General features: G+C 49.0%; 7 protein-coding genes across 15 annotated transcripts in view; 2 read left to right on the top strand and 5 right to left on the bottom strand.

The window, feature by feature from the left end:
• The window catches only part of LOC126578930 (RNA-binding protein Musashi homolog Rbp6), a 568,145-nt gene extending 556,021 nt beyond the window's left edge, over positions 1–12,124 (bottom strand). For 4 of the 7 annotated variants that reach the window (XR_007608412.1, XM_050241997.1, XM_050242002.1 and 1 more), the window contains exons 1-2: positions 11,851–12,124; positions 9,506–10,190 (exon numbers count right to left, since the gene is read on the bottom strand). Coding sequence is in view for 6 of the 7 variants with exons in the window: in XM_050241997.1 (XP_050097954.1) it covers positions 9,506–9,576 (71 nt within the window). In the remaining variant the exon portion in view is untranslated. Of the gene's footprint in view, positions 1–9,505; positions 10,191–10,354; positions 10,388–11,747 lie in introns of those variants that run through there. The other 3 variants (XM_050241999.1, XM_050242000.1, XM_050242001.1) reach the window with 3 other exon arrangements.
• Positions 12,125–13,259: 1,135 nt separating this feature from the next.
• Positions 13,260–19,607, bottom strand: LOC126576359 (antichymotrypsin-2-like). 3 transcript variants are annotated; one of them, XM_050237605.1, is made up of 4 exons: positions 19,428–19,607; positions 14,087–14,878; positions 13,884–14,025; positions 13,260–13,746 (listed from the first exon to the last, which is right to left on the bottom strand). In XM_050237605.1, the coding sequence occupies exons 1-4, from the start codon at positions 19,590–19,592 to the stop codon at positions 13,619–13,621; spliced, it is 1,227 nt and encodes a 408-aa protein (XP_050093562.1). In that variant the 5' UTR covers positions 19,593–19,607; the 3' UTR covers positions 13,260–13,618. The 3 variants fall into 3 exon arrangements, with proteins under 3 accessions (XP_050093562.1, XP_050093561.1, XP_050093560.1); XM_050237604.1 differs by lacking the exon at positions 19,428–19,607 and adding an exon at positions 14,942–15,119; XM_050237603.1 differs by lacking the exons at positions 13,260–13,746; positions 13,884–14,025; positions 14,087–14,878 and adding exons at positions 18,008–18,232; positions 18,358–18,499; positions 18,567–19,364.
• On the bottom strand, positions 15,956–17,652 carry LOC126576360 (antichymotrypsin-2-like). The gene is made up of 4 exons (XM_050237606.1): positions 17,466–17,652; positions 16,605–17,402; positions 16,396–16,537; positions 15,956–16,262 (listed from the first exon to the last, which is right to left on the bottom strand). Exons 1-4 carry the CDS (start codon positions 17,628–17,630, stop codon positions 16,141–16,143), a joined length of 1,227 nt encoding a protein of 408 aa, XP_050093563.1. The 5' UTR covers positions 17,631–17,652; the 3' UTR covers positions 15,956–16,140.
• An 874-nt stretch (positions 19,608–20,481) lies between the features above and the next one.
• On the bottom strand, positions 20,482–22,118 carry LOC126576693 (deoxynucleotidyltransferase terminal-interacting protein 1). Its single transcript, XM_050237998.1, has 3 exons — positions 21,885–22,118; positions 21,245–21,810; positions 20,482–21,184 (listed from the first exon to the last, which is right to left on the bottom strand). The coding sequence occupies exons 1-3, from the start codon at positions 22,116–22,118 to the stop codon at positions 20,482–20,484; spliced, it is 1,503 nt and encodes a 500-aa protein (XP_050093955.1).
• Positions 22,119–22,718: 600 nt separating this feature from the next.
• Positions 22,719–24,043, top strand: LOC126575509 (snurportin-1). Its single transcript, XM_050236229.1, has one exon. It carries the CDS (start codon positions 22,776–22,778, stop codon positions 23,922–23,924), a length of 1,149 nt encoding a protein of 382 aa, XP_050092186.1. The 5' UTR covers positions 22,719–22,775; the 3' UTR covers positions 23,925–24,043.
• A 49-nt stretch (positions 24,044–24,092) lies between these two features.
• On the bottom strand, positions 24,093–26,751 carry LOC126577645 (speckle targeted PIP5K1A-regulated poly(A) polymerase). The gene has a single exon (XM_050239427.1). It carries the CDS (start codon positions 26,553–26,555, stop codon positions 24,522–24,524), a length of 2,034 nt encoding a protein of 677 aa, XP_050095384.1. The 5' UTR covers positions 26,556–26,751; the 3' UTR covers positions 24,093–24,521.
• Positions 26,752–27,107: 356 nt separating this feature from the next.
• The window catches only part of LOC126576172 (isocitrate dehydrogenase [NADP] cytoplasmic), a 2,831-nt gene continuing 2,438 nt past the window's right edge, over positions 27,108–27,500 (top strand). Inside the window, exon 1 of the mRNA XM_050237337.1 lies at positions 27,108–27,268. The gene's annotated coding sequence lies outside the window, so the exon portion shown is untranslated. The remainder of the gene's footprint in view (positions 27,269–27,500) is intronic.

Below are 27,500 nucleotides of genomic sequence, written 5' to 3'. Positions count from 1 at the left end.
TGTGGGGCGTCTCCATCTGCGCGAGCCAGCGAGCAACAACCCAACCCACCGCAAACTGATGAGACCAAGAAAAGTACCAATAAATCCGAGCTGCGCCTGTAATTGTCCCCTCTGGTCCGAAAAATCCAACCGAATCCAACCTACCACATGCGAATGGAGGCCAACCCTCCAGTCATCCGAACGAACGATGATGCCCCTGTTGGTGACGTTGATGATGCAGATGAAAAATCCCTCCCACGGGGGCGGTGGACGCAAAAGCAGCCGGAAATACGGTGCCACTACGCTGTAATTGCCGATTTCGGTTGTGATTTTGCAACGGCCGCGGGCTACGCTACTGCGGAACGCACTGTACACACCAGCCCCTTGGACCTTGGACCTTTGTATGTTCCACGCCTTTCGAGAACCAACCAACACCATTAAACGTTCTACCATCGAGCGCAGAAAGAATGAGACAGAGAGAGAGGGAACGTAAAGCTAACGAGCAATGGAAGGTGAGGTAAGGTTGGCGAAATCTGCCGTTACATGGCCCCCCAATGGTGGGGTGGTTTTATGAACGTCACCAAAGTCAGGGAGCTCAGGGCACCCCCCTGGTGGTAGTGGATGTCATGGGGAGACTGAACCGTAATTGCAGCAACGAATTCGGTCCGGGCATATCTTTACTGTCTTCGCCGGTATTCGCCAGCAGCTGGCAGCAGACTGTGCTGGGTCTTGTGGGATCCAAACTCACCCCGCCTCAGGGGGTGGTAGTCTCCGGTGACATACGGTGTTAACGGGAATGACCAGATCCTTGAAGCGATCCGAGTGACTCCGGAGGGGCACCTCAAGCCGCGCACTGGACCGTTAAGAGCCGTTCGCCGAACTTCCGAAGCGTGCTCATCCGGAGCATGACCCAACGGCCTCCCCTCTCCCTTTTTCACCCTCATTTGGTTCTGCCTCTCTTGGACTCGCAACCATTCGAAGCTTCCAAATGGCGATCTCTCGCGCAGTAAAGCATAAAAAGTATCTCTCTCTTGCGCTCTCTCTCTCTCTCTCTCTTCGACTTTCTGATACTGTTATTGTTGTGTAACAACAACAAGAGTCGCCATTCCATCACCACCATACAAACCATCACGCTGGTCAGTAGTCACCAAAAACCCCCCGCTTTGCCAACCATCTTGCTCTGCAGAGGCCCCTTACTATAACCATTAGGGACAAAGTAACAATAACTGCCTCACCAACCCCCCCAAGGGGGAGAGGCTCAGAAACAGCCCGGGAACTGCACCAGCGTTTTGCTTTCCAATCCCAAGTTAAACCGGAACCGGAAGGATGCCCTTTTGTGTTTCCTTCGTTTTTCCTCTCCTCTACTTCTTCTTCTCCTGCACCACCTAGTGCCGCATTCCTTGGGGCTTGGCTTTTTCCGACAGCTTGACCGATGCTTACTTTGTAGACAACGACTCCGACTCCATGCGTTGTTGGAATCGATTCGAAGACAAACCTCAAGCTCCCTGGCTGCTGCTGCTGCTGCTGAATGGCTGGCTATTGCACCGAGGGAGTAGATCTTGGCCTAAGGGCCACGGCCTAAGAAGCACCAGTGCAAACGGGGAAGCAACGGAATACATAAAACATGCCCAGCACCGAACCGAAAGGCTTAGGCTCGAAGGCTCTTTAGGTCCCGGCCTCCAGGCACTCCAGCGACCAGGAGGTGTCACCGAGCGTAGCCCCCCTGAGGGGCTGGAAGGACGCGTTGCTGGTGAACTGGTAAAAATACGACCCCCACCGACCGCCCGGGCAATGCTCACCCCTAGATAGTCGTAAGACCAGGTCGGTCACAGCAGCTTGCCACGTCGGTGACCCAGATAGTCATTTTGCGTTGCGTTCGGTGAACTCCAAGGTAAGGGAGCTGAATGGTGAATTGAAAACAACAGAAACCCAAAACCCGATCCGAGGAAATCCCTTCAGGTCACGGAGACCTGAGCACCGGGGACCTTCCGCACTGGTTGCACCAACACCAGACCACCAGGATCCCAATGGATGGAGAGAGGGACGCGCCAGTTCACCTGGGATTTACCGGAGTGTGCTCAGCGCCTCCGAGGACCCGAGCATCCCGGGATCACCTTGCTTCGCCACGACCTCGGTTATGACCCTCACCACCACGGACGGCTCGCCATGTTTCACTTGGACTTACTCCTTCTACTGTTTCCCGGCGGAGGTTGGTGGTGGTCTCACTGGGGTTCACGTGATGCCGCCATCCGATCGCAGTGTATGTGTCTGTGTCGCGCCTCCTCCAAAATGGTGGCAACAAATTGCAAACCCAACCAACTGCGTCCTCGTTCGGTGTCTAAAGGGCTTCGTCCCGCCGGTATTTACATACTTCAGCTGTGCTCTGCAACGCGATTTCCAATAAGCATCTATCGGAGGAGTACCGAAAGAGATCGTAAACGGGCAGAGGGCTGCCAAAAAAGCCTCCCGAAGACTCCAAGTCTTGGTGGCCCAAATCCACCAACTCCAGCGCAGCGCAAACTCCCAACGGCAATCGACGACCGCTCGCGCCTCAATGAATCGCGCGTTCGATGAAGCTTACAAGGCGCGTGGAGCACATGGAGCCACGAGGAAAGAAATAAAACTTTATCGCCACCAACCGACCGACCGACCGAGCGACTCGGTGGAAAGGGCCCCAGGATTCGGTTTTCGGATATTTAAATTTAGGTCCGTGCGAAATCGAAATGAAGGTAATTTGGCGGCCATTTGCCACGCGGTGGTACACGCGGTCCTGATGTTACGAGCAAGTGAACCGTGCGCTGCCATTTGGAGTTACTCCATAACCTTAGGGCCCCCGCCAGGAGGAGCCTCAACGAGAGCCAGATGCCCGGGAAAACGCTACTTGGAGCTAAAGTGTGCCTGCGCTTCTTAATTTTAATGTTATCCACGCGTAAAAAACAGAGCTGCGTACTCGACCGAGGCTACAAAATAGGGTGTTGGTTGGTTTGGAAGAAACTAATCAGAAGATGACGATGGATGACAACACCCATTTAATGCATCCGTTTATGATGGTCTGTCGGTCTCGATCGGCACACACAGCACGACCATTAAAGCATACCCTCTGACCAGCATAATCGTGCGATCACCGCCCGCATCCCGATATCTTTTGCTTCCGTTCCTGTCTTTTTTTTTACATTTTTTTTTATTCATTCCGCCACACCCACAGAGTATCACTTTCATATCGGGGCCACCATCATCGTCGTCGTCGTCGTCGTCAGCATCGCCTTTCGGTGCATCACATCGGTGCACATGTAGAGGGGTGCAGCAGTGCGACTCTCGCATCCCCCTCAGTTCGGTCGATTTAAAAAAACATGAACCTCACTCAATTTAACAAACGCGTGACAAAGCAATTAGCACTCGGTTCTCGTGTACACGGCACACACAGGGCCATTCGGTACACCACCGAGAGGCTGCGTCTTTAAAATGGATCACGAGTGGCAAGAAGAGAGCATTATGTGAGTCGAGTCGAGATGCACCGCGCACGTTGCAGTATTGGCAGCAGTGCAGATCGTTCCCCTAAGCGTTGTTGTACAATGGATGTACCGAACAGAAGGGACAGCATTGCACTCTCTTTCTCTCTCTTTTGTTGAGCTATTGGATGGCAAGATCAGTAGTGACAGTGATCGCGACATCACACAACTCTTGATAGAAAAAATTATGATTAAAATAAAGATCTCGACACGACTCCATCGCAACGTTCGCAAGTCCTCGATGACGCTACCATCAAACTAGCAGAAAAGAACTAAACTAACTAGTGGCAATGGCCTCATTAGCACGAAACTCTGCTCTCGCTTCGAATCACGGGGAAAATAAACACGAACCATGATGGTCAGAACTCTGATGAATCGGATGCATGCAACATTGCAATCATTCGACAGCCCCCAGCTCATCACTCATTCCTCTACCGTGCATCCACTGTGCAGGGACACGCATCAACCTTGGTGCAACGGATGGCGAATGCGCGTACGGAGTGACGATGTTCTGGTGCACCACTGCAAACTGCAAAACCATTTCGCTATTACCGCAGCGTTACCAACTGCGCCCTTTCTCGGATTTCCTCGAGCGCCGTCACCTTAAGAAGACATCCTAGATCCGTCCTCATGTGTCTTAACAAGACACAGACACACCGAATGGGGGGGGGGGGGACCCGAACTACCGACGGATATACCGATCTGCGGCGCGATCCAAAAATAACCGTTTGAAAATCGCTAAATCCGAGACGCGCATCGGTCACATCGGTTAACAACGTGGCTGTCGAACGCGTTCGAAACCGTCCTCCGCCTTCAACGAGACCAGCCACCAACCAGTCTTCAGACGGCGCGCCACACCTCCCAGAAGCCAGACACGTCAGACCAAACACTTGACACGATCGGCCGGGTATAGAGCAGCGTCAACGCATTGATGAATTGCACATGTTGGTACATGTTGGTTTGCCTGTGGCGCGGAATGTGCACCGTGGGTTTCCATCCAAAACTACGGCGGAAGGACCTCAGGACACACACAGGAGATTAATACGGCACTAGCGAGGCCCCGTGTGCTTGGTATTAATTGAAGTGGAACGGGAATCATTACTCAAGTGCGCGCTGAAATTGGTGCTCTTCTGGCCAATCCCGGGGATTGACAGACGGTGGTCGCTCTCTATGCTAATGCGTTTCCAGGAAAGTGGCAATTCTGTCGCAGTCGTCGTCGTCGTTCCTTCGTTCGGAACTGGATCAACACAAATCCTCCGAAAACCACCGAAGCCGCGAAACCAGCTTCACCATCAAACTGTTGTTTGATGGATAAACATAATCAAAGGCAGCAGCAATCGAGGAAACTGGAACTTCAGGTCTTCAACCCACACTCCTCCGTTCGTTGATTAGGCGTGACTCTTTGGCACCGGGGCACCTTGTGCCAAGCGGTGCCTGTCGGAAGTGGGAAAGTAATTATTACGATTGTAATCAACCGCAGCATCCTCCTTTCGGTGGTAATGGCTGGTGACAGCGTCTGAGGGGAATCGGTTCGGTAATAATTGAAAATCCAACGAGCAAACAGCCGCTCCCTCAGCTGCCTTCCATCGCCGACTCCGTCGTCGACGACGCTGACTTCGGTGACATCCGTGGCGACAGGCAGATCACCCCACGACGACGACGGCAACCCAAACGCAAATCAAAACTCCGTGACGATGAGGTGCGAGAACCACCGCGGTCAGCACCAACCCCTCGCTCTCTCTCTCTCCTGCCTGTCTCGTCTGCAAATTGTCGCCACGAGTTTCGCGATGGCGGCGCGACGACCACGACGTCGTCAGTGAGCGAACGATTTATCAGTCAGATTTGATTGATAAGTCGTGCGATGAGTCGCACCCCTTTCGCTTCGCGTGGTGCCTTGGCCTTGGTATGTCTGCCACCTATCAGCTAGCTAGCTGGTGTGGTGTCTTGAGGTAGGGATTGACCGGCGGCATCGTTCTCTAAACGCGGAACAAAACGTTTCGAGCTTTTGACAATCATTTGTTACAACCTTCGCACCATCGTCGGATGCGTCACGGTGTGGTGCTGTGTTTTGCTACACCGGTGGTGCTTCATTTGAAATGTGAACTTATCCCTGCACTGCTGCGTGTGCTATAATGTCAGACAACCAGCCGGCTGGTCAGTCGTCGAGCACAGAGCTCTGCAGTGCCATCAGCGCGCTATTGGTAGAGTTCGAGTGCGCCAAGATGCTGCATGGACCGTGGTGGTGGCAGCTGCATGCTTAATTTATGAAAGATGCTAATTTCGAGAAGCTTGACCGAGCACTCGCACACACAGAGACACTGTGTGCACTCCCATGAACCAATCAACAGACTCGGCTCATCGCTCATCGCGCTGGTGCGATGAGAAGAAAAGCCACGATGCACTGAAACGCTATGCTGCAGCAGCAGTAGCAGAACCAGCACCAGCACTTCGATATCGATGTACCGCAGCTGCTTTCACGCACTCCGAGATGCGAGAGGATTGCGGACAATCCATTCACCTGGTCGGCGCTTCACGCTAACACGCTACAGCGGTGTGCTGCAGCTGTGAAAACACCGACCACTCAGCCACCAGTGCAGCCGCGTCCTTCGGGCTCTAGAAGCGCCACCTAAACGGTCCGGTAAATCTGTCGCACCGCGTCCGCGTGTCTAGGGGAAGAGAGCTTCTAGGGCCATTGCGCACTGGAAACCGCAGCGCAGCGAGTGTTCGGCGAATCCTTTCTCACACCTCACAGCTCAGCAAACTTTGACGCCATCCCGCAGCGTTAATGGGATATTAATAACCGGCAGCAGCATTTAGGCCATCGGAAAATGCAAAATCCATAGACCAGCCTCGCTGTATTCGTATTTGTGTATGTGGGATGCAGCTCGAACACCGTGGCTGCCATTTCGCTGCCAAATCGACCGGAATTGGTTTCTGATTAAATTGATGGAAAATCACGGCCGCACATACAAACACAAGCACACGAATGTGGCGACGAGCCAGGCGGTTTCGAGGCTTCCTATTTGTCGCTGTAACGCGTCGCGGTAACCATTACCATCAGTTTCATCGTCTGCAACCGGCACTATCGAGGCTGATAAAGAGCAGCAGTGAGCGAGGTGTGAACATGTTTCTCACCAACATTTTCCTTCATCGCACCACCACTGGTCCTGCTTTCAGCACCTCACAGCACCCGAAAAGACGCATCCGAGCGTACATTCAGAGTAAACCGGGCGGGCGGACGTAAACGAGCTGAACTACGGAAGCTGCACGCTGAGCTACACTGAGCAGCGGACGCTGATAATCTGCATCAGATCGGTGGCGCAGGCGGTGAAGCGAGGAAACGGCAACCCCCCCGCCACTGCCTCGAAATACCTGTCGCGCATCAGCCTTCTCCCGCTGTGACATCATCATGAGTCGCCACAGCTATTATGCACCGTTTTCACTGTCAAAGTAATAACGATAATCGTTGGATAATGATTACCGGGCAAGGGTAGTTACGCTATGAGACAGAACGAGGAGGGGAAACGAAAAACGATGCAATTTTCAATGCGCGTTGCACGCGGAAAGCGGTGTGCGGAAAGTCGCATACGCCACGCATCAGAAAACGCGACAATTCTCTGCCCCGGCTAAACGTTTCATCCGGCTGCCAATCGGGCCAATCGCTCGCCACGGGTTGTTTAGATGCTTTTGGGGCGGCCAGTTTGGTAAGGCGGGTGAGAGGGTACGCAGTAATACATGCAAACGTGATAATTCGGGCAGCGCGAATGCAGCTAATTTGCAGATATACGCTGGCAGTTCAACGCGCGGAGTTTTTAGTTCAATTAATTCCGATCCGGAGACTCTATTTTGGGCAAACGGTTCGGGTGTGCATGAGTACGAGCAGTTTGATTCCCATTTCAGATTACACCAGAAACGCATTTCGAATTGCTCGACAAGTCAATTCACTACAATTGTTCCGAATTGATGGGCCGCATAAATTGGAAACCAATCAACCGCGTGTGAAATTGGAAACGAGCCGTTCCAGAAGCATGATTAGAGACTTTTTCGTTTAGCCAGCGAGCAGGTTATTAGAACAACCGATCTACATTGATAGTGACAGCTCATATCGGAACCAGACTTTATAGGGGTCGATTCAATTCCTGTTTTCTGGAAAAACTTTTAGCTACGAGCACAGCAGAAAAATCCACCAAGGTTTCCCTTACGTAAATTTGAATCTCTTCTTCAGTCTTCTTCAGTTCTTCAACTACAGACCACATGCACGGCAAGAAATCACTTCGGGAAAGCTTAGTTACCACGTGCTGCGCTACTCAATTTACTTCACTCGCCGCCGTGTTCACTCGTCATGATCTTCCGAATCTAGAGAGAGTAGTTCGTGCATCCAATAGCTGAGAGTGACTGGCGCCTGCGCAGAGCAACATCCTTAAGCCGAGTTTTCCACGCATCGTTTACCGGTGGCGACCAGCTTCTTATTGCTGCTGCTTGCAGTTCGTTCTGCGCTCACACTCTCCTGTGCTGAACCCTTAGCAGCAACACTGCGAGAGAGGATCTACGAAGAAAAACCATTAGGGGAGCGTTCGTCGATCGGAAGTCTCATGTGTGCGGGGAGAGAAAGTCATCGTCCGTTGTCGTCATCCGCACACACGTTTTTCAGTTGCGCGCGGACCATTACGTAAAACATGAAAACATGACGCGGAAAACCGTACCACCACCGCCACCGCCGCCACCACATGATGTGTAAAGGTCACGCAGTGCGTTAATGCAGACCTTAACCGCTTCTCTTCAACTGATCGCCATCTCTCTCTCTCTCTCTCTCTCTCGGAAAAACTACTGACGTCGTGCATTTAAGGTGATCACGGCGCCTGTATATTATGCACCAACGAGTTACCGGCCATCGACATCTTGCGAGTTAAGAAAAAGTCGCATCGAAGGCCTAAGCACTCCAAAGGCGAACGGCCGGGCGCACGTGGCTTTGGCGTTCCATAAGTCATCCTCGTGACTCGCGAGTGGAAAACGGAATCCGTTCCGATACACATGAGCTGTATCGTCGCCTATAAATAGCGCGACTTCTCAATGGCTCAATGGACGCGTCAGCTAATGAGCTAACCGCGGTGGACTCGCCTAATCGCGCGGCTTCACGACCACCACCACTCCGCAGTCACCGCATCCTGCAGCCCGGAAGCTGCTGAAATGTTACCCAGCCTTTCCATTGAGAGTTTTCCTTAAAAATATCTTATTAGAGCACCATTTGCCAGTCCGCAGAAAGGCAGGAGAGTGCGAATCGTGGCAAAATTCGTACGAGTGCGGGCCAGTTGAGCTCGGTGGAACTGATGACGAACATCCGCCAAGGCGATGACGTCCATTTCTGGTGCCTGCGATCATGCAAGTGTCCACTGAGCCCGACGAACGGCTTGGCGATGTGATTTTTAAATGCAGAGCAGGTAATGCGCCACATGGTCGTGTATTTCACGCACCATTTTTTTTTTTTTTTTTTGGCTTTTGCTTTGGATATTCCTTCACAAATTAGCATCCCCCGGGCATGCCGGTGCAGAGAATTGTCGGTCCATATACGCCGTGCTATCGTATCCGGCGTCTGGCTGAACTGCTCTATTTAATCAAGCGCATCGATCACGCGTTCGAAGCCGTGTTCCTCCGTTGGTAGAACCAATTAACGACAACTTGCTAGTTGTTGGTTCGGTTCATCTCGGTTCCTTTTCTTTCACTGCCCGCGTGTCTCTTCAGACGCGCATGTTAGTTTGTTACCAAAATACATTTGGTGTTGGTTTCCCCCCTACCGTCCCTTGTGTGATCTTCTAGCGATCAATAACGTTCGAAAGGGCTCTCAGACCCCCGACAGTGCATATAACCACTATCTACAAAGAGACGCACCGGTTTTTGCATGTTCCGTGGCCGCGACCGCTTTAAGCCAAGGAATTCGTGCACCAACAGCGTTCACTGAACACACTTGGAATAAACTAGCGAGTGACTACCTTGGCGCTTTGGCATGTGCAACCACTTACCCTGGATCATTCGGCACTTCGGCCTGGTTGTTGCCCGGGTGCGAGCCGAGGTCCTGGTTCTGGTGCTCCATCGCTATGCTGGTCGCTTTACTTTCACTACGAATACGGTGGTTTACGGTTACAGCAGCAGTAGCACTAGCAGCGGCACTAGTAGCAACCAATCGTCGCACAATGCACCTCGCGGTTGTAAACCAAACTTCCACACAGCGAGCGGAAGGAACTGGCCAACAGACAATCGCTGGTAGACTCGAAGTTGTAGTTGGAAGGAGCGAACGGATTTAGCTTGCTTGGCTTTGGCTATTTCCTTTCTCTGCTCTGCACTGCTCAATAGATTCACCGACACCGGTTTTCTTCCGATGGGTTTCTTGCTTGCTTGCTTTCTTTTCCGACGTCGACACCTTCTGCTCTACCTCTACTATGCGCACTTGCCCGCTAAACACACCAAACACCGACTGGCCGTTGGAGCTAAGCTTTTTCAACCTGCGTTGGCTGATGGCTTCCGCAAAAAACCGCAAACTCGCTTGTGCACACCGTGTACTACAGAATGGCCGACTGATGGCCAAATGGGAATACTATGGGCTATTCCGCTAATACGCACTCTACGCTCTACCGCACTAGAACATTTACTGCATTTGACTGTGAACGCGCACTCGAACCCGACGATCGCAGGACTCTACAAACCAACCTGTAATTTCACCACAAAGACACGCGCCATGACACATTTTCAGAAGGGTAGAAAGCACAAGAGAAGGATAAAATTACAAACAGAATACGATAAAGCAGCATATCTACACATCTTTGGCACACAATTTTGCAATTAACGCTCTTTCTCTCTTGCTCTTGGCCAACCTCACTTATCCAGCGCTGCCCCAAAGGGGTCAATTCTTCAACTTTTCACCACCACGGTTTGCACGGTCACTTTTCCTGCTCCTCCTGATCTCCTGGTTGCACAAAGGTACAGCAGCAGCAGCAGCAGCACAACAACAGCAACTAGCATCGGGTGGTTGTCATGGTAACGGTGCCGGTAACTCGGAACTTCCACTTCTCATCGATCAACAAACAATCGAAGCACATCAAATCCGGTGCGGGTTGTGCCGGGGAGGGAGAGAGAGCGAGGGAGATAGAGGGAGAGCAAGAGTTTCGAATCCAATCGATCTGGCCAGGCCGAGACTCTCTAATTTCCTAATATTGCGCGTAATATCCGGCTTCGAGAGCCAAAAAAGCACTATTTTTATCCACCTTCACCTCTGTTCGGGCGGCTCCGAGGGCATCCCGGCATCCCCAATGGCCGGTCTCAGAAAGAAGGTCAAAGCGATGCGATTCCGCAAAAAGGCTGCCATTGGCTTCGATTCATCGGAGCGTTAAATATGATTTTGCGCTTCGAAAGAAAATTATATTTTTAGAAATTCGATCCATCAATCCCGCCATCCAGCAACAGCAGCAGCAGTAGCGCACCAATCGAACCAAGTAACCAAGTGGGATTGCCATTGGGAACAGAAATCGTTTCCCTCTAATTGATGTTTTGGGCAGAAACTTCTAAACCTTGGGAAGGGGCCTTGAGCGAACCGCTCGCCGACAGGGTATTAACTAGCCCGAACTAGCCGCTTTGCCACTTGGATGACCAAACAGGAACTCTGTGCTCCCGTCCCGTCACGGATTGCGCCCCAAAGCAAGGAAAGAAGTGAGAGCAAGGAAGTGGATTAAACGCCTCGCAACGCCTCTGCCGCATCAATCGACAAATCGGCTTCAAACGGAGCCTTTGAGTGGAAAATTTTCGGAGCCGGGGAAAACCGAGGAAAACACCACCCTCACCGGCTTTCGAGGCCGGCACCGAGCGCCTGGTGAGGTCCTGAGAGCAGGAGGTTCGCTCGACGAACCGGACGACGATGCAGTACTTTTGCTGTCGCGTTTTCCCCCTTTTTTTTTTTTTTTTTGCTGCCACTCCGTGCCATGCCGGGCTGGGAACGCACACCCACATCACGGTGGTCCACGCGCGCGCCTTGTGTATGTGTGTCCATGTCCAGTGGATGGAGGTAGCATACCGGACGACAACACGTGAGTCTCGATGCCGGAATGTAGCGGATACGCGCGCGCGACTGCTACTACCACGCCATATACTACGGCCACCACTAATCGCACACTAATCTCGACCTAATCACCGCAAACCAGTGCTCTGTACGCGTGTATGTGTGTTTCCATACAAGTAACAATGTGCCAAACATCATGACAAAAGGATAGTGACCGATTTCTACTTTGAGGCTACAACACTTCACCGGGCGTCAAATGTGGGGCTCGCGGATCGACAAACGAATGGCTCCAGAAACGACGGTAATGGCGGTACGCACCGAGGGAAGTCGGAGGCACTACTACTGTAGCCGTGTGCAGCAACAGCAGCCGCGGATGCGATTCCGGAAGCGGAAGGTTGAAGCGATGGCGACAGGCGACACGTTCTAGCACAAACACCGGGGACAAATCCGACGGACCGCGGAGACGAGACACAGCTAAGTACACAGAGCTCTCGGCAACTACCAAAACGATACTAGCACGGGAATCGGCGACATCAGTAGCGTGAACCGCCGCATCCCGAACACCATCGCGAACGGCTCTCCGACGGTGCGGGCGCCCTCTCTCGCTCTCTCTCTCTCTAACTTTCAAACCAGAGCGCGTTATGTTTGTCGTCCCCTATCTGGCGTTTCTCTTGGAATCCCTTTCCGCAGCACATAGGGCCGCGTGGTGTTGTTGCAGCGATTGCAGCACGGAGCATCATCATCGTGCGGCCGGTATGATGCCGGTGTTCCGACCATACCGATACAGCATAACACTCACGCGGTGAATGAACAACACCCTCCCACACCATGTGATGAGAGAATGCCGTCGATTGCTGCTGCTGCTGCTGCTGCTGCTGCTTTGCGCAATACAAACGCTGCTGGCTCGATCACGTGCCGTGATGGCCTGGAGCCACACTTTACTCGGGAGTCCGGAGCTCTTTCTCTCTCTCGCTCTCGCTCTCCCTCACTCACGTGGGAGTTGTTCTTCGAAAAAGGTCCTCGCCGGCAGTTCGCCCACGCCGCGACTCGTGATGCCAGAGTTGTGAGAGGCAATGTTTGTCCACTTCCTTTCACGGTCTATCGTCGGTCGGTGGTATTGGTGAGTTGGAGGCCTTCCGGGTGCTGCATCGTAAGGTCTGTGTCCCGTTCGCGCCTCAGCTTATCATCGCGGCGCGAGATGCATTGAGGAAATCACGCCGGATCGTCGCGCATTCAAGGCGGATGAAATCAGTAGAGAGCCTGACCAGATCGTTCGCTCTCAAAGCGCTTGCAACAACCACATCCTCGTATCCGTCTCGTGGTTTGGTCATGCACTCGCTGCTGTTCCGATGAACCTGTGGAAACTCAGTGGAAAACGCACACAGAGTACGCTTCCCCTTTCTGCCGGTCTTGTGGAAAATGAGTTCCTGCGATGGTGGTTCTCAAGCACAGTGTTGAATGCAGTCATCGTGTTGTATCGTTTGATGATATTTTTATTGCAGTTTAGCTTCAGTAAAGTTGAAAGCGTTATTGGTTTCTTTATTGAGGATTTTATCAATTCTTCTGTCGCCAACTCGTTCTTACTCGTAGTTATTCATCATTTTCAAGGACAATGGTAATCAGCACGATTTAAACATAATCTGTTATGTTATCAGTCATAATCAGTATGGATTGAGAAAAATGTATATTCGTCTATTACGAACAATTTTTGGCAAACAATTAAACAGTTCACAAAGTTTCATAATTTCATCTTTATTTGCATGTCTAACAGCAAGCTTTAACATAATTGACAAAGATTTATACAAAAGATCACCGAATCAATAACAAAACAAAAATTTATAATATATTTTACAGCTTATCAGAGTTATCTTCTATTTGGTGGATTGTTTGATTGTATTCTCTTCATCATAATCTGAACGAACGAGCATTTCTCGGCGCTTTAACAACTGGAAAGCTGACGTGGACGATGACAGCGTTCGATCACGAAACCACTCGTTGGTTGTAGCGCTAGTAAGTGAGAAGAAGCCAACGAAGGACGATCATTGGCATATTCCTGATCATTCCTTCAACGCAGCGAATTGAAGCTTTATGCTGGGTTAGTCACTTTTCCTATGAAATAGATAGCTCCGTCCCCTGACAACAGAGCATATATAAATGGATGATCTGCCAAGAACAGACTTGGGTAAATGCACGATGCTTCTATTCCCTCCATTGCTGTAGGTGAAAAATAAATAAATAAAAAGATAGGATGCAACGTTAGTAGTGTAGTGTCTTCTGGCCAAATTAAGACATAAAAATGCGCTGTCCAGTATCTGTAATTGAACTTTTCTGGTATTTGGTTTCTTACTCACCTGCAGCTGCTGCTGCTTCGGTACCTTCTTCATTCACTTCGATGAATGCTTTATGTACGGCCGTCGTAATCTTTAACGATTCGTTTGACTCCAACAAATCAGGAAATTCAGCTGCATTACTGAACATTCGCCCCATACCAAGCTGTAAGAGGTAATAATTTTCAGTACACAATTTTAAGTGCTAAATGAGAGTGATGACTTACTGTCGATAGAACCTTTTTAAGATCGAGACTGAAATCTATTTTGAATTTAGGAAGATATAGTGCAACTTTCGTTTTCATCAATTGGTTACGTAGCTCGACTAGATTCAAACTCGAAAGTGTCTCTTCCAATGCTGCTAATCCATTGCGTTCGTTGGGTAACAGCACCAACATCGTCGTGTCGCTGCCATCGTAGCTTAGCTCCAAAGCGGAGAACCCTTTGTCGCTGAAATTTTCATACGCAAATTTATCTTCAACGTACATGATAGGGACGTCGTGTGACTCAGTTTCACTAAGCCAAAATTGCATCGGGGTGGGTGCCTCGAACGGATTTATCCAATAACCCTTAAAATGGACCGCATTTACAAGCATCAAAAAGGTCTGATCGTCAAGCATATTAGGTAAGATGAGGTCCTTGATTTTGTTGTTCGTCTTCCTTTCCACCCAATCGTTGATCGTTTTTGCAGCGGCTTCGTTCTGCGCAAAATTGAGCTCATGGACCTCCGATTGGAAGCTGTTAGTAGCCACGTCATTGAAGGATCGCTTCACGGTGTATCCTTCTTTCACGTACAGAGTGTTGGCTACGGCGATAGATGAATCACTTGCCAACTGCCTCATGAGTCGTCCGTACCAATCGGCCACTCGCTGTTTTTGATCGGCCTTTCCATAACGCAATCCACCAAACATTTCTTCAGCCGTTAATCCTCCAGCTCCCATTGCAGCTAGCGATAAACAGGCGCTGATCGATAGAGGAGAAATTACCACATTTCCATCCCTCGTTTCAGCACTCACTTGCTACAAATCAAAAGTATCATAAATCATCGATTTAAAACTAAAGAATGCTGAATGACTACTCACCTTGTACAAGTGGATCGCGAAATCGTTCGATTGCCGCACAAGCTCGGCGTCAGTAAAACCGGTAATTCCCAGGAGATTCCGTTCACCGTTCTCACATTGATAACTTTTACCAAACACCAACACGATTGCTAGTAGTGTAAACGTACTCCGTAGAGCGGAGCCCATGATGATCTTGGCAAAGGCGACTTTAAACTGATCGTAGTACACGACCGCGTAGGGAGTTTATAGAAGGAGGTGATTCATCTTGCTAAAGCTGATGTGGCCTTTCGGAAATAAACAAATCGATCTGACATATACATGGATAAACGTTGTGCTCAAGTTTAGTCGCTCATGAATCTGGCACTAATACGATTACTAATTATATAGATTTAATTTCTGTAGCATGTGCTACATTCGCTAAAGGTCTACATTATACGACATTTGTAATATGATACATGAATGATAGAAACTAAATGCCTACGCAATCATATCAACCTTAAAGTATGTTATGGAGAAATCAACGTTCAACAAACGACTCATGTAAAACAACAAATTCAGCAATATTGACTGCACTCTAACGCGATCTCCAAATGGGCCAAACGTTCATACGTCTCATACGCTTAGGGCCAAATGGACCATACGTCTCATACACTTAGCTTAGCGTATTTATACGCATTACATTTGGCACGCCTAGAGATTGCGTAAAACGCATTTGCTAATTATTTTGCAAGCACATCTATTACACTTCAGCCCACTGGCGTAACGTACACTACGAACGAAATGCTTGTCGCTTGATGACAGTAATGTCAGTTTGAACTACTATAACGGAATGGGAATATAATATAACGTGTTTGAGAGTACCTTAAACTTAACCAATAGGTATTTAACAAAAACAATATACCACTACACCCAGACGGTGATGACACAACGAATTTGTAAAATCCAATGGGATCGAAAACAAATTTCGAAATAAATACACGCTACATCTCATTTTATAAGGGTGTGGCTATACAAAAAGGCATTATTAATGTTTTATTTGCTTCATGATGTCAATGCTTTATTGATGTGTTTCTTTTCCTTCGATACAGCCTCATTTAACTCTCTTTCTCTTATAATTTAAGCCATATCTAGCTACCTTTAGCCGCTTTTGATGTATTTAAAATTAACTATAGGTTATTAAAAGTCATTCTTATCCTTTGATCAACCAAAGTAGTGAAGATTTATGCTGGGTTGGTCACTTTTCCTATTAATTGTACTAACCCATCCTCTGACAACAAGGCATAAATAAATGGATGATTTGCCGCGAACATCGATGATCCGGATATCCTATAATATTGCATTGCTAAAGAGGTTAAAGAGGGGAACAAATTTAGATTGAATTATAATCATAAGCATTGAAAGGTTATAAGAGACTGAATGGGGTTGCTAGAGGTCAGATCTAGCCAACAAAGCAAACCAAATTTCTTTTCACGCACCTGTGGCTGCTGCTGCTTCGGTACCTTCTTCATTCACTTCGATGTAAGCTTTATGGATGACATTCGAAACCTTGAGATGTTCGTCTGACTCCAGCAAATCGGGAAACTCAGCTGCATCACTGAACATTCGGCTCATGCCAAGCTGTAAGGAGTAACGATTGGCAATCAACATTCTAATGGTGAAGTGCTAAATAACGAAGATAACTTACAGTCGTTAGAACGTCTTCAAGCTCGAGACTGAAGCCTATTTTGAATTTAGGAAGATATACTACCAATTCTTCTTTCGTCATTTTGTTACGTAGCTCTACTAGGTTAAGACTCGGAAGCATCTCCTCCAGAGCACCTAGTCCCTCGCGCCTGTTGGGCAACAGCACCAACATCGTCGTAGTGCTGCCACTGTAGCTTAGCTCCAAAGCGGAGAATCCTTCTTCCCAAAAGTTTTTATACACAAAATCCTCCTTAATGAACATCATCGGAACGTCGTGTGACCCTGTCTCACTGAGCCAGAATCGCATTGAACGGGTGTTATGCATATCGAACTGATACTTCCAACTGCCCTTAAAATGGACCGCATTTACTAGCACCATACGAGTAAAATCGTCCAGCATATCGGGTGCGATGAGATCCTTGATTTTGTTGTTCGTCTTCCTTTCCACCCAATCGTTGATCGTTTTCGCAGCGGCTTCGTTCTGCGCAAAATTGAGCTCATGGACCTCCGATTGGAAGCTGTTAGTGGCCACTTCATTGAAGGATCGCTTCACGGTGTATCCTTCTTTCACGTACAGAGTGTTGGCTACGGCGATAGATGAATCACTTGCCAACTGCCTCATGAGTCGTCTGTACCAATCGGCCACTCGCTGTTTTTGATCGGCCTTTCCATAACGCAATCCACCAAACATTTCTTCAGCCGTTAATCCTCCAGCTCCCATTGCAGCTAGCGATAAACAGGCGCTGATCGATAGAGGAGAAATTACCACATTTCCATTTCTCGTTTCAGCACTCACTTGCTACAAATCAAAAGTATCATAAATCATCGATTTAAAACTTAAGAATGCTCGATAACGGCTCACCTTGTACAACTGGATCGCGAAGTCGTTCGATTGCCGTACCAGCTCGGCATCACTTAAACGGGCCATTCGCGGGAGATTCCGATCCCCTATCTCGCGTTGATAACTTTCACGCAATACTAACACTATTGTTAGTAAGTTAATCGTTCTCCGTAGAGTGGAACCCATGATGAACTCGGTGAAAGCTACTTACAACTGCTTCAAAAGGGACGAACGCTCAGGGAATTTATAGTGGCAAGTGATTCATAACATGCCGATGGGCCTCACAAATACATGCTTCAATGATGAGCTAAAGATTAGCAAAACCATGTCATAAAGATCGCTCGAATATGGAATTATTACTTGGCAATGTTTAGAAATGGGTTTGACTGAGGAATGAGGAATGTCCGTGCGAAAACTACCATTGTAGAATCATAACACCACACTACTGCAAATGTTAAAAAAAACGCTGAGATGCTTACTGTTCCGATTCGTGCAATCTTATCACACACGAGTCGTTAATAATAAAAATTATGTACAAAACATTTAATGAAGCTATTAGCCAGTTTATTGCTCAGTATTTGTTCACATTAATGGAATATAGCGGGGACAGCAGAGAAGCATTAGTATTCTTTGTTGAACATAAGATTTAGAGCTTCATGCCGGGTTGATCACTTTTCCGATGAAATAAACGCCTCTTTCCTGTGACAATAATGCATATATAAACGGGTGATCTGCCTTAAACTTATATACCGGTGGTGCCTTGGCCACTCGAAATTTTACACTGAATGCTATAGAAAATAAAATGTTAAAAGGTACAACAAGAATAGTCAGTATGGTACGATTTAAAAGCACAGAACAAGTAGTGTCAGGTTTGTCGGTTTACGAAATTAATTGGCAATTTCTTTACACTCACCTGTAGCTGCTGCTGCCTTGGTACCTTCTTCATTCACTTCGATGAAAGCTTTATGTACGGCCTTCGAAATCTTCACCGGTTCGTTTGACTCGAGTAAATCGGGAAACTCAGCTGCATTACTAAACATTCGTCCCATACCAAGCTGTAATATGTAACGATTATTAGTCCACATTTTACAGGCAAAATGCTAAATGACTAAATGAACTTACTGTCGTTAGCACGTCTTTAAGCTCGAGGGAGAATTCGATTTTAAATTTAGGAAGATATACTTCCACATCTCCTTTCCCCAATTGATCAAGTAACTCGACTAAATTCAGACTCGGAAGTGTCTCTTCCAATGCTGCTAATCCATTGCGTTCGTTGGGTAGCAGCACCAACATGCTTGTATCACTGCCACTGTAGCTTAGTGCCAAAGCGGAGAACCCTTTTTCCACCATATTTCTATACGAATGTCCTCCCTTAGTGTACATCATTGGAACGTCGTTTGACTTTGTCTCACTGAGCCAGAATGGCATCGGACGGGTGTTGGTCTCGTTGAACTTGTACGTCCAACTGCCCTTAAAATGGACCGCGTTTACAAGCACCATACGAGTAAAATCGTCCAGCATATCGGGTGCGATGAGATTCTTGATTTTGTTGTTCGTCTTCCTTTCCACCCAATCGTTGATCGTTTTCGCAGCGGCTTGGTTCTGGGCAAAATTGAGCTCATGGACCTCCGATTGGAAGCTGCTAGTAGCCACGTCATTGAAGGATCGCTTCACGGTGTATCCTTCTTTCACGTACAGAGTGTTGGCTACGGCGATAGATGAATCACTTGCCAACTGCCTCATGAGTCGTCCGTACCAATCGGCCACTCGCTGTTTCTGATCGGCCTTTCCATAACGCAATCCACCAAACATTTCTTCAGCCGTTAATCCTCCAGCTCCCATTGCAGCTAGCGATAAACAGGCGCTGATCGATAGAGGAGAAATTACCACATTTCCATCCCTCGTTTCAGCACTCACTTGCTACAAATCAAAAGTATCATAAATCATCGATTTAAAACTAAAGAATGCTGAATGACTACTCACCTTGTACAAGTGGATCGCGAAATCGTTCGATTGCCGCACCAGCTCGGCATCATTCGATCCGGTCAATCCCTGGAGGTTCACATCCTCTATCTCGCGTTGATAACTTTCACCAAACACCAACACGATTGCTAGAAGAGTAAACGTTCTTCGTATAGCGGAACCCATGATGAACTGGCCAAAGATGATTTCGAACTGCTTTAAAGTGCGCGATCGCTCAGGGAATTTATAGGAGGAGATAATGTGGCTATTCCTGCAAAATCTATCAGGCTCGACAAATACATGCTAAAACGTTGTGCTCAAGGTCAACCAAAACACTTCTTCATGATCCCATCATACGCGCACCCATACAATCCGTATGCTTGAGAATTTTTTTGATGGAGGAACGTTGGTTGCTACTACATGCGATACGGCTTCACCAAACCAAATTGGATGATTGAGAGCGCGAATTGTATTTAACAAGATAAGGGCTAATATTACAAAGCATGTTGTATTTTTTTTAAACTGGAACGCATTAGCGGCGTTAGTTCAACGAGGTCACTGCTCAGGTCATAACGCTAATCTGGAGTTAATCTATCGCTGGCTTGGTAGAATGGTACTTCAATGTTAAATCACACCGGTAGAAACGGTAACCCTTGCCAGGAAAAGCCAGCAAGCCAAAAGTGGATTTAAAGGAACCGATTAAAGATGCGCTAAGGTTTCTTCATTTCTTCGTGGTTTTCAGCCATTCTTTTCTGTTTTAAAGGATTTGTTTAGTTACAGCGAATACCATCCCGCGAAACAAAGAACATTCGTGGTTTTTAGAGAAAATAGAACATACTTTGCAACTTTTATCATTGTACAAGGTTTTAGTTTATTAGTTACACAATTTTACCCCGATTATACAAGTAACCGATGTTCCAATCAACCGTTAGATTGCCAGCCGACAGATAGGAAGAGTTTCTTTTCATAGTTACGTTTGATATGTACATAAATACAGTAAAAGCATGTTTACACCCATATACACACCCATGCAACCCGTTCTGAGCTAGGAACTATTTGCATTTCGAGGACTTTCTTAACTTCGGCGTGATTCCGGATTTGCTTCTGAAGATCCGGCTAGCACCGTCGCTGTGTTACTGCTGCTGCTGCTGCTGCTGCTGCTGCCATTCGTTGACTCTGGTGTGCTCGAGATCGATTGTGGGGTGGATAGAAGGGCCGTGAGCGTAGCGTGCGAGGAACTTAAGGAAGAGAAACGTGATCGCGATGGCACGCTGACCGCACTGGACGACGTGATGGCCGGAGTCTTGGGTGACTCAAACGTTCCGGCCGTGGCACGCTGATGCCGTTCGGTTAGCTCCTTGAGTAGTTTTTGAATTTTGGCGTAAATCAACTCCGTCACCTTGAAGCCCTGCAGACCAATTTGCGGTCCGGTGCTGGCCGATGGTTCGAAGGCGTTCCGTTCGATCAACTTCCGCACATCGTCCAGCGCCAGCAGGAAGAAGCGGCCATTTTTGTTCAGTGGCGTAACCTGCCGTTGCTGTAGCAACCAATCCCGATCTTGGGCATCGGGGCAGTAACGTAGCACCTCGGGATGCCGGTTGGCAAGTCGCTCCCGGAAATCCGGAACTCCCAGAGCCCTGGCTGCCTTAAAGTCCAGTATGAAGAGGCTCTCCGGGGTGATGACAGTGGCCGGTACGGAAACAGTAGTGGATGAGGGAGTCCTGAAGGATGTGCTGCTGCTGTTGGTGGTGCTGGTGGTGGTGCTAGAGGACGATGCACTGCTCGTAGTGACTGTGGCACTCTGTTGAGACTGCGATGCAGTCGTGGCAGGCGGATACTGGACATGGGGATAGATAGGGCCGTGCAGAAAGTACTGTCGCTTGAAGAGATCCGGTTGATTCGGTTCCGGGAGTTTTCGTTTCAACGCTTGATGGAGCAAACTGGTGGCCACACCCAAACCACCAACACCACTACCACCACCTCCTCCCACCACTGCTGGTGCGTTATCAGTACTCGAATCCGAATCACTCAGCTCCATGCCGGGTGTGTTGGCCCGCGAAAGCGAGTTCCCGGCCGGTGACGAAAGCTGACTGGCACCGTACTGTGCCTTGGCGGATTCAAGCAGTGTACAGAACACACCCTTCAGTGCCTCATCGGAGATGGCACCCTCACCGAGGTTCTCCTTGATGTTGCGGATCGCTGGCACAAAGTACGTCTGATGGAATCGCCGAACGATGGTGTCGATCTCCCGGTCGAAGTGATACTGTATGTTGGCGCGCAGCAGCTCCAGCGACTTGATGGCCGCATCGTTCGCCGTTTGGCTCATGAACGACCGTCCGGTACTGTACCGCTGCTTCAGTGCGTCCAGTGTTGCCTCACCGGAGAGCATATTTTTGTAGAGCTTCTGTGACCGGAAGGAAAAGAGAGAAAAACAGTATCAGAGACCAATCCTGGATGACGAGCTTAGAGTATCGGCACCTGGCGCATTCCCTGGCCAAGCGTACTGTTGTTGTGGTTGCTAGTGCTTCCGTTGCCAGAGGTTTCATGTTCCAGCGCATCGGACACACTTGTTGCTGCTGTTGGCTGGCTTGTGGCCACTGGTGGAGACGCTGTCGCGCCCGTTGTTCCACTGGTTGTGGAGGCCACGTTGGTGGCGGTATTAGCACCAAGCGAAGCTTGCCCTTGGCTACGCCAAACGCGCTGAATGACCATAATGACTCTGTAGGAACACGATACCGCCGTCTGATGCCACTGTGATTCTACAGGATTCACAGGATGGGAGGGGTGGGAGGGGCACAGGGTGGGAGATTGTTGGAAAGCTGGATCCACCCCTTTTGGTTTCTGTTGCTGTGTGTCAAATGTCCTTCCAGTGATAACACAGATAAATAAACAGAGAATCCAACATAAAGGACGAAAAGGACATGCGCGGGAATGATGAAAACGGTAACGGCAAACGTGTGAGCAGAAACAAAACGGAAGGCAATAAAATCTTGAGATTTCTGGGTCTAGGACATATCTGTAGCCTCTAAGCAACCCAAGAAAGGTTATTTGATGAATCTGCATTATGTCCCATGCGCTGAAACCATGAAATAAGAAAATTAGGGATGATTTACCAATTCACCGGTTGCATTTTCAAAATTTAAAAAATACTCCTGAAACTATGCAAGTCGGCCCAGGCAACCGTGCTTCATACAAGGCGCACTTGTTTAGCACTGCAACGCATAATTCTACCCCCTTGGAGTGCTAAACTGGGTTGGTAAAGTGTTATTTGTTTACAAACAAATTTGTTTCAGTTTTTGTCCTCCAATTCCCAGTTCCGTTCATGAATCCACCTGAAAACTAACTAAAAAACTACTTTGAACCAGAAAAATGACTTCGGAAGTGTTTAAAAATCAATACAAAAACTATGGCCGAAACGAGGCGGTGATGCAACAGGAACGGCGCGAGCGATTGCTGGAAGAACAGCGGAGCGCCCGCCAGCATGAGTTTGATTCCGGTCGACCGGGTCTGCTCCAAGAAATCGAAAACCATGCTTCCGAGGATCCCGAAGATGCTGAGGCGGAAATCATGGAGTGCCAGCCGAGTACCCAGCCAAATGCCGCCCAGCGCCGTCACCGGATGTCCAGGCGATCGAAGCTGTACGCGAAAAAACTACAGCTTTCCGAGTGGATGTACGAGCGACCGGAAGATCTGGAAAACTGGTACAGTGTCCCGTGTCCGGTAGGGCAACGGTGCCTGTTGGTGATCCGGAATAAGCTAGCCATTGCGTACGACAAGCGAGGCCAATCGATCGCCACCGTCCGCACAAACATACACGTGCAGGATAAGCGAGGCCCGATCGTCCTGGATTGTGTCCTCACTTCGAACCACATCTTTTACATACTCGATGTGCTCGTTTACCAGCAGCTGGATCTAGTGCAGTGCGACTGCCAGTTCCGGTACACGTGGATTGCAAACAAATTCACCGAGGACGAACTGAACGAACGATTCAACGCCAAAAGTACCATCAAGAAGAACCGGCTGGAGCTGAAACTTCTTCCGCATTACGATTGTACGCCACTGGACAGTCTGGCCGAATGTTTGGCCCATTATCCGGCGTTCGACGACGTTGGTACACAGTTGGATGGGTTCCTGTTTTACCACAAAGCATCTCACTATGTCTACGGAAAGACCCCTCTAGTCACGTGGTTGTTCCCGTTCATGCTTTCCGATGTGCTGCAGCTACCCGTGGGATTGGTACACCAAGGTTACGACGAGCAACGACCCGCTACTTACGATGGAAACTACGCGCAATTCATAGCCGAGTTTGAAAAACGGCAAAAGAATCTCAAACGCAGAAAGAAGCATCACAAGCCAGGCAACACAGCCGAGATCCATCCCGAGGATACCATGGACACATCGTACGTAAGCGTAGAACACAATCCGGACGATGATGCCTTATGGGAGGCAATGGAAATGGCTCCACTCGACTCCGACGACGAGGATCTGCATTCGTCCGGCATTAACGCGAACGATTGAATTAACGATTTTTGAAATCGACGAAAGGTTTTTGAACCTGAAAAGTTTGTTATCTGTCCCTTACGTGAATTAGGGTTTTTAAACGTTTTTTTTCTGTTTTTCTTTGTCAATAAAAGTCACTAAAGGAACGAACAAAAGACAATCCGCATGCAAATAGATGAACAATCGTTTTGTTCGCAGTGTATGGGAAACGATTTCCATACTGTTTTATTAAAAATTTAACAGTCCCTCCTCAAACAGTTCGAGCTGTTAATTGTAGGGAGTCATCGCCTTTCAGTTGAACACATTACTCAACAGTTTAGGTGGATCGCGTGCAAACGCACCCGCACGCGCTTCTTATCAATGAACGGTTGTGCGCGTTGCACGTTGCAGGTAAATTAAAACTTTTTGAATGAAATGTACACTAAGTCAAACGCAAAAGTATCTCCACGCGAGACACGAATGAGGGTCATTTTTAGGAACCCAACCCAAAAGGAGAGAAAATTGAAATGAGGTAAAACGAGGAAACTGTCTGTTCCCTTTCTTATCATCGCAATTGGTCTTTTGTCCCGTGCCGTACGTCGGTGATGTCCAAGATGTTTCCGTTGTTACGTTGTTTTAGTTTGTTGTTGTATCCGTTGCCTGTTCGTTCGAGGAGTCAATTCTCTTCCGTTGTGCCTTCGATAGCATCACGTAAAAGTAGCCCTTGAGGCACTTGCGAATGTGCACGAGAAAGCACGTGTCCATGAACAGCCGCAAGGGACCGTTCTTCCGTTGATCCTCTGGCAACCGAACCTCGACCGCCCCGTCAGCCACAGCCAACTCGACGGGAGTTTTGAAGCGGAGTGCATGGTTACGGTCCCAGCGTTGCTTGGATATGTCGATCTCTTGCTTCAGCTCCGCTTCGTTGGTAATCTTGATGCGTTTACGAGCGATAAACACTTGACGCTCGCAGGTCATAATGAATTGTTTTTTGTGCGGGCAGGCCAAATCCGAAGGTGCTGCTTCAGCTTCTGTCGACGCCTCTTGAACGGTATCCGGTAGCTTTGTATCAGGCTTCTTCTCATCCTGCGGCGGCTCCTCCTCAACCGGTTCGAGCTCAACCATGAACAGCTTTCGCAAGATGTCCACCATAAACTCGAGCACACTGGCGCTCCATAGCTCCCGAATCCGTGGCTCCGTGATGACGGTTTTGCGCTCGGGATCGCGCGTCAACAGTATCTGCTTCACCACGAACAGCTCGTTCTCCAGCGGTGGGAAGCGCCATGTTTGACCAGGAGCTTTGGCTGGTGGTGGTGGGTCTTTCCCGGCTGTACCATTCGTTTCGCCATTCTTCCCCTTTTGAGCACCGTTTTTCGCTTTGCTAGACGGTTTCGCTTTCGTATACAACTTCGTATCGGTGAACAGTGCTTCGAGAAGTTTGGCAAAACTTGACTCTCGGTGTCTGGTGCACACATCATACCCATGCTGTAGGCTGAGGCGAAGCTGTTCAAACCGTTTGTCCGTAATCATCACCCTGGCTACGTTCAGGTTCAGCTCGAACGGATCTTGAATGGTGATCCACGGACCCGTCATGAGAGGCGTGTATCCATCGACTTCGCACGCCCGATAATACTTGGCCAGTTCGCGGATGTTTTTCTTCTCCAGTTCCTCCAGCGAACACAGCCTCCCAACGAACGGTGAGATGAGATTGCGAGTAAACTCAAACTCGGAGTAATACCGAAAGAACCCGATGAGCAGATCACGCAACGAGTTCTCGTTCCACGTTTTGTACGTGATCGCTTGCGGGTAACCGAGATTCCACGGTCCATACTCGATGCGCGGGATGCCCTGCTGCATGTCCTCGACCGATGGGATGACCGGTAGTTTGCGTGTTTGCAGGTAGAAGATCAGCATCATCACCAGACAGTACGAGTTGAACTGCCGCTTCTCGTCCAGCACGTACGCACACTTGGACCAAAACTTGATGATCATGGCCAGGTGCAGTATGCGTGGATCGAACTGCATCACCGCCTTGATGAACTTGCTGTTATAGCAACCGCGCGCGTTGCTAAAGTTGATGTCACAGCAGCAGTTGGTACTCTGGTGGATGGCCCGGAGCAGTGGCACCTTGGCACCGGTGATCTTGACGATCTGCCCGAATAAACCCGTTTTCTCCATCCTCGAAGCGACCACATGGATCATCTTGATTTGATCCTCGCGCTCTCGCTGCTCGTGCTGGTAGTGTATGTAGAAGTCGAGGTCACTGTCGCGCATGGCCAGGCCGGATTTGACGGAACCGAATTCGAAGATTTGCGCGGCATTACTCTGGAACGATAGCACCCGGTGCAGGTCCCTCTTCACCAGCGTGAGCCCCAGCTCGATGTTGGCCTCCGACGGTTGCAGCTCGTCCAGGAACACTTTCATCTCATTGCCGGGCTCACACTCGTGCAGTGCCTTCACCAGGGGCTCCAGAAACTTGTTCAAGGTCTCGGATTCCTCCGCTTCAGCACTTCCCGCTCCGTTCAGCCCTTTGTTATCCTTCTTCGTCATCGATAGTCGTCGCTTTCGTCGTTTGCGCCGTTCCTGCTTGGCCTGCGCCTGGCTGGATTCCTGTTGCTTCGTCGTCAACGTAGCCTGCCGTGAGGTACTCGGTTGCTGCTGATCCGACATGCCTGCCTCGAATCACGGTGCACGTTCCGGAGGAAACCAAGGCAAGCGCTGCGTGGCATGCACGAAATGGGCAGTGCGGGAAGCCACCGATCACAAGCACATTAATTGTGGAAGGGTTTACTGAGCAGAATCACTCGATTTTCGACGATTTTCCAATCAGTTTGGCTTTCTATTTTCCTCAAAAACAATCTCTCGTGTTTTTGTTGATGTCAAAGTGTATTAAAGAACCACGGAAAGTCATCGCGAAAAAATCCCTCGCGAAGATTAGATGAAAAATTTTGACAACTACGAAGCCTGTTTCGGTTTTTGGTAAATGACCGACCACTCGCTCGTTCGTTGAAAAGAAAGAGTCTGAATCATTTAAACGAGCCAAAGCGATAATATGCCTGATAAAATCATTGAAAATTTCCTGATTTCCTTCGTATTATCAAGCGCACGCTGCCGTCCCTAACGTCAAAAATCCAAAAATCCAATATGGCGGCGAGAAAAGTGAACAGTCACCTGTTTTCTTTGCTAATCGGGTTGGGTGATTGCACTTTTCACGAAGAAGGAAAAAGGCTAAAAAGTATTAATCTTCGTGCCAGCGATCGGCTTTTCGAAGAGTTGTCCGCCTGTCCGCCTGTCCGTTGGTGCGCTCATCACATTCCCTAAATTAACATACCAGCTCAAGGCAGCGCTCCCGTGTTCCGTTCCGTTCCAGCATATATTCCGAGGTAAGTTGGGGCTAGTTAGAACCTTCCTCTCCCCCTCTGAATCGAAGGTCAGGGTTCAAGAACCCCCGGTAGGTCAGGGAAGGCGAGACGGACGGGCCCCCGGGATTAGAAAGCGAGACGGACGGACGGATCGTCACGTAACAGGGAAAGTGTTGGAGGGGCTCAGCCTTAAACCGTTGCCTAGCAACGTGGCTACGTGCATCCCGAAGTAAGTCTTCAACGGAGTACCGGA

This window comes from Anopheles aquasalis, chromosome 3, assembly GCF_943734665.1.
Source record: "Anopheles aquasalis chromosome 3, idAnoAquaMG_Q_19, whole genome shotgun sequence".
Classification (NCBI taxonomy): domain Eukaryota; kingdom Metazoa; phylum Arthropoda; class Insecta; order Diptera; family Culicidae; genus Anopheles; species Anopheles aquasalis.
The sequence above is the reverse complement of the archived record's forward strand: the minus strand, read 5'-3'. Positions and strand labels throughout refer to the sequence as shown.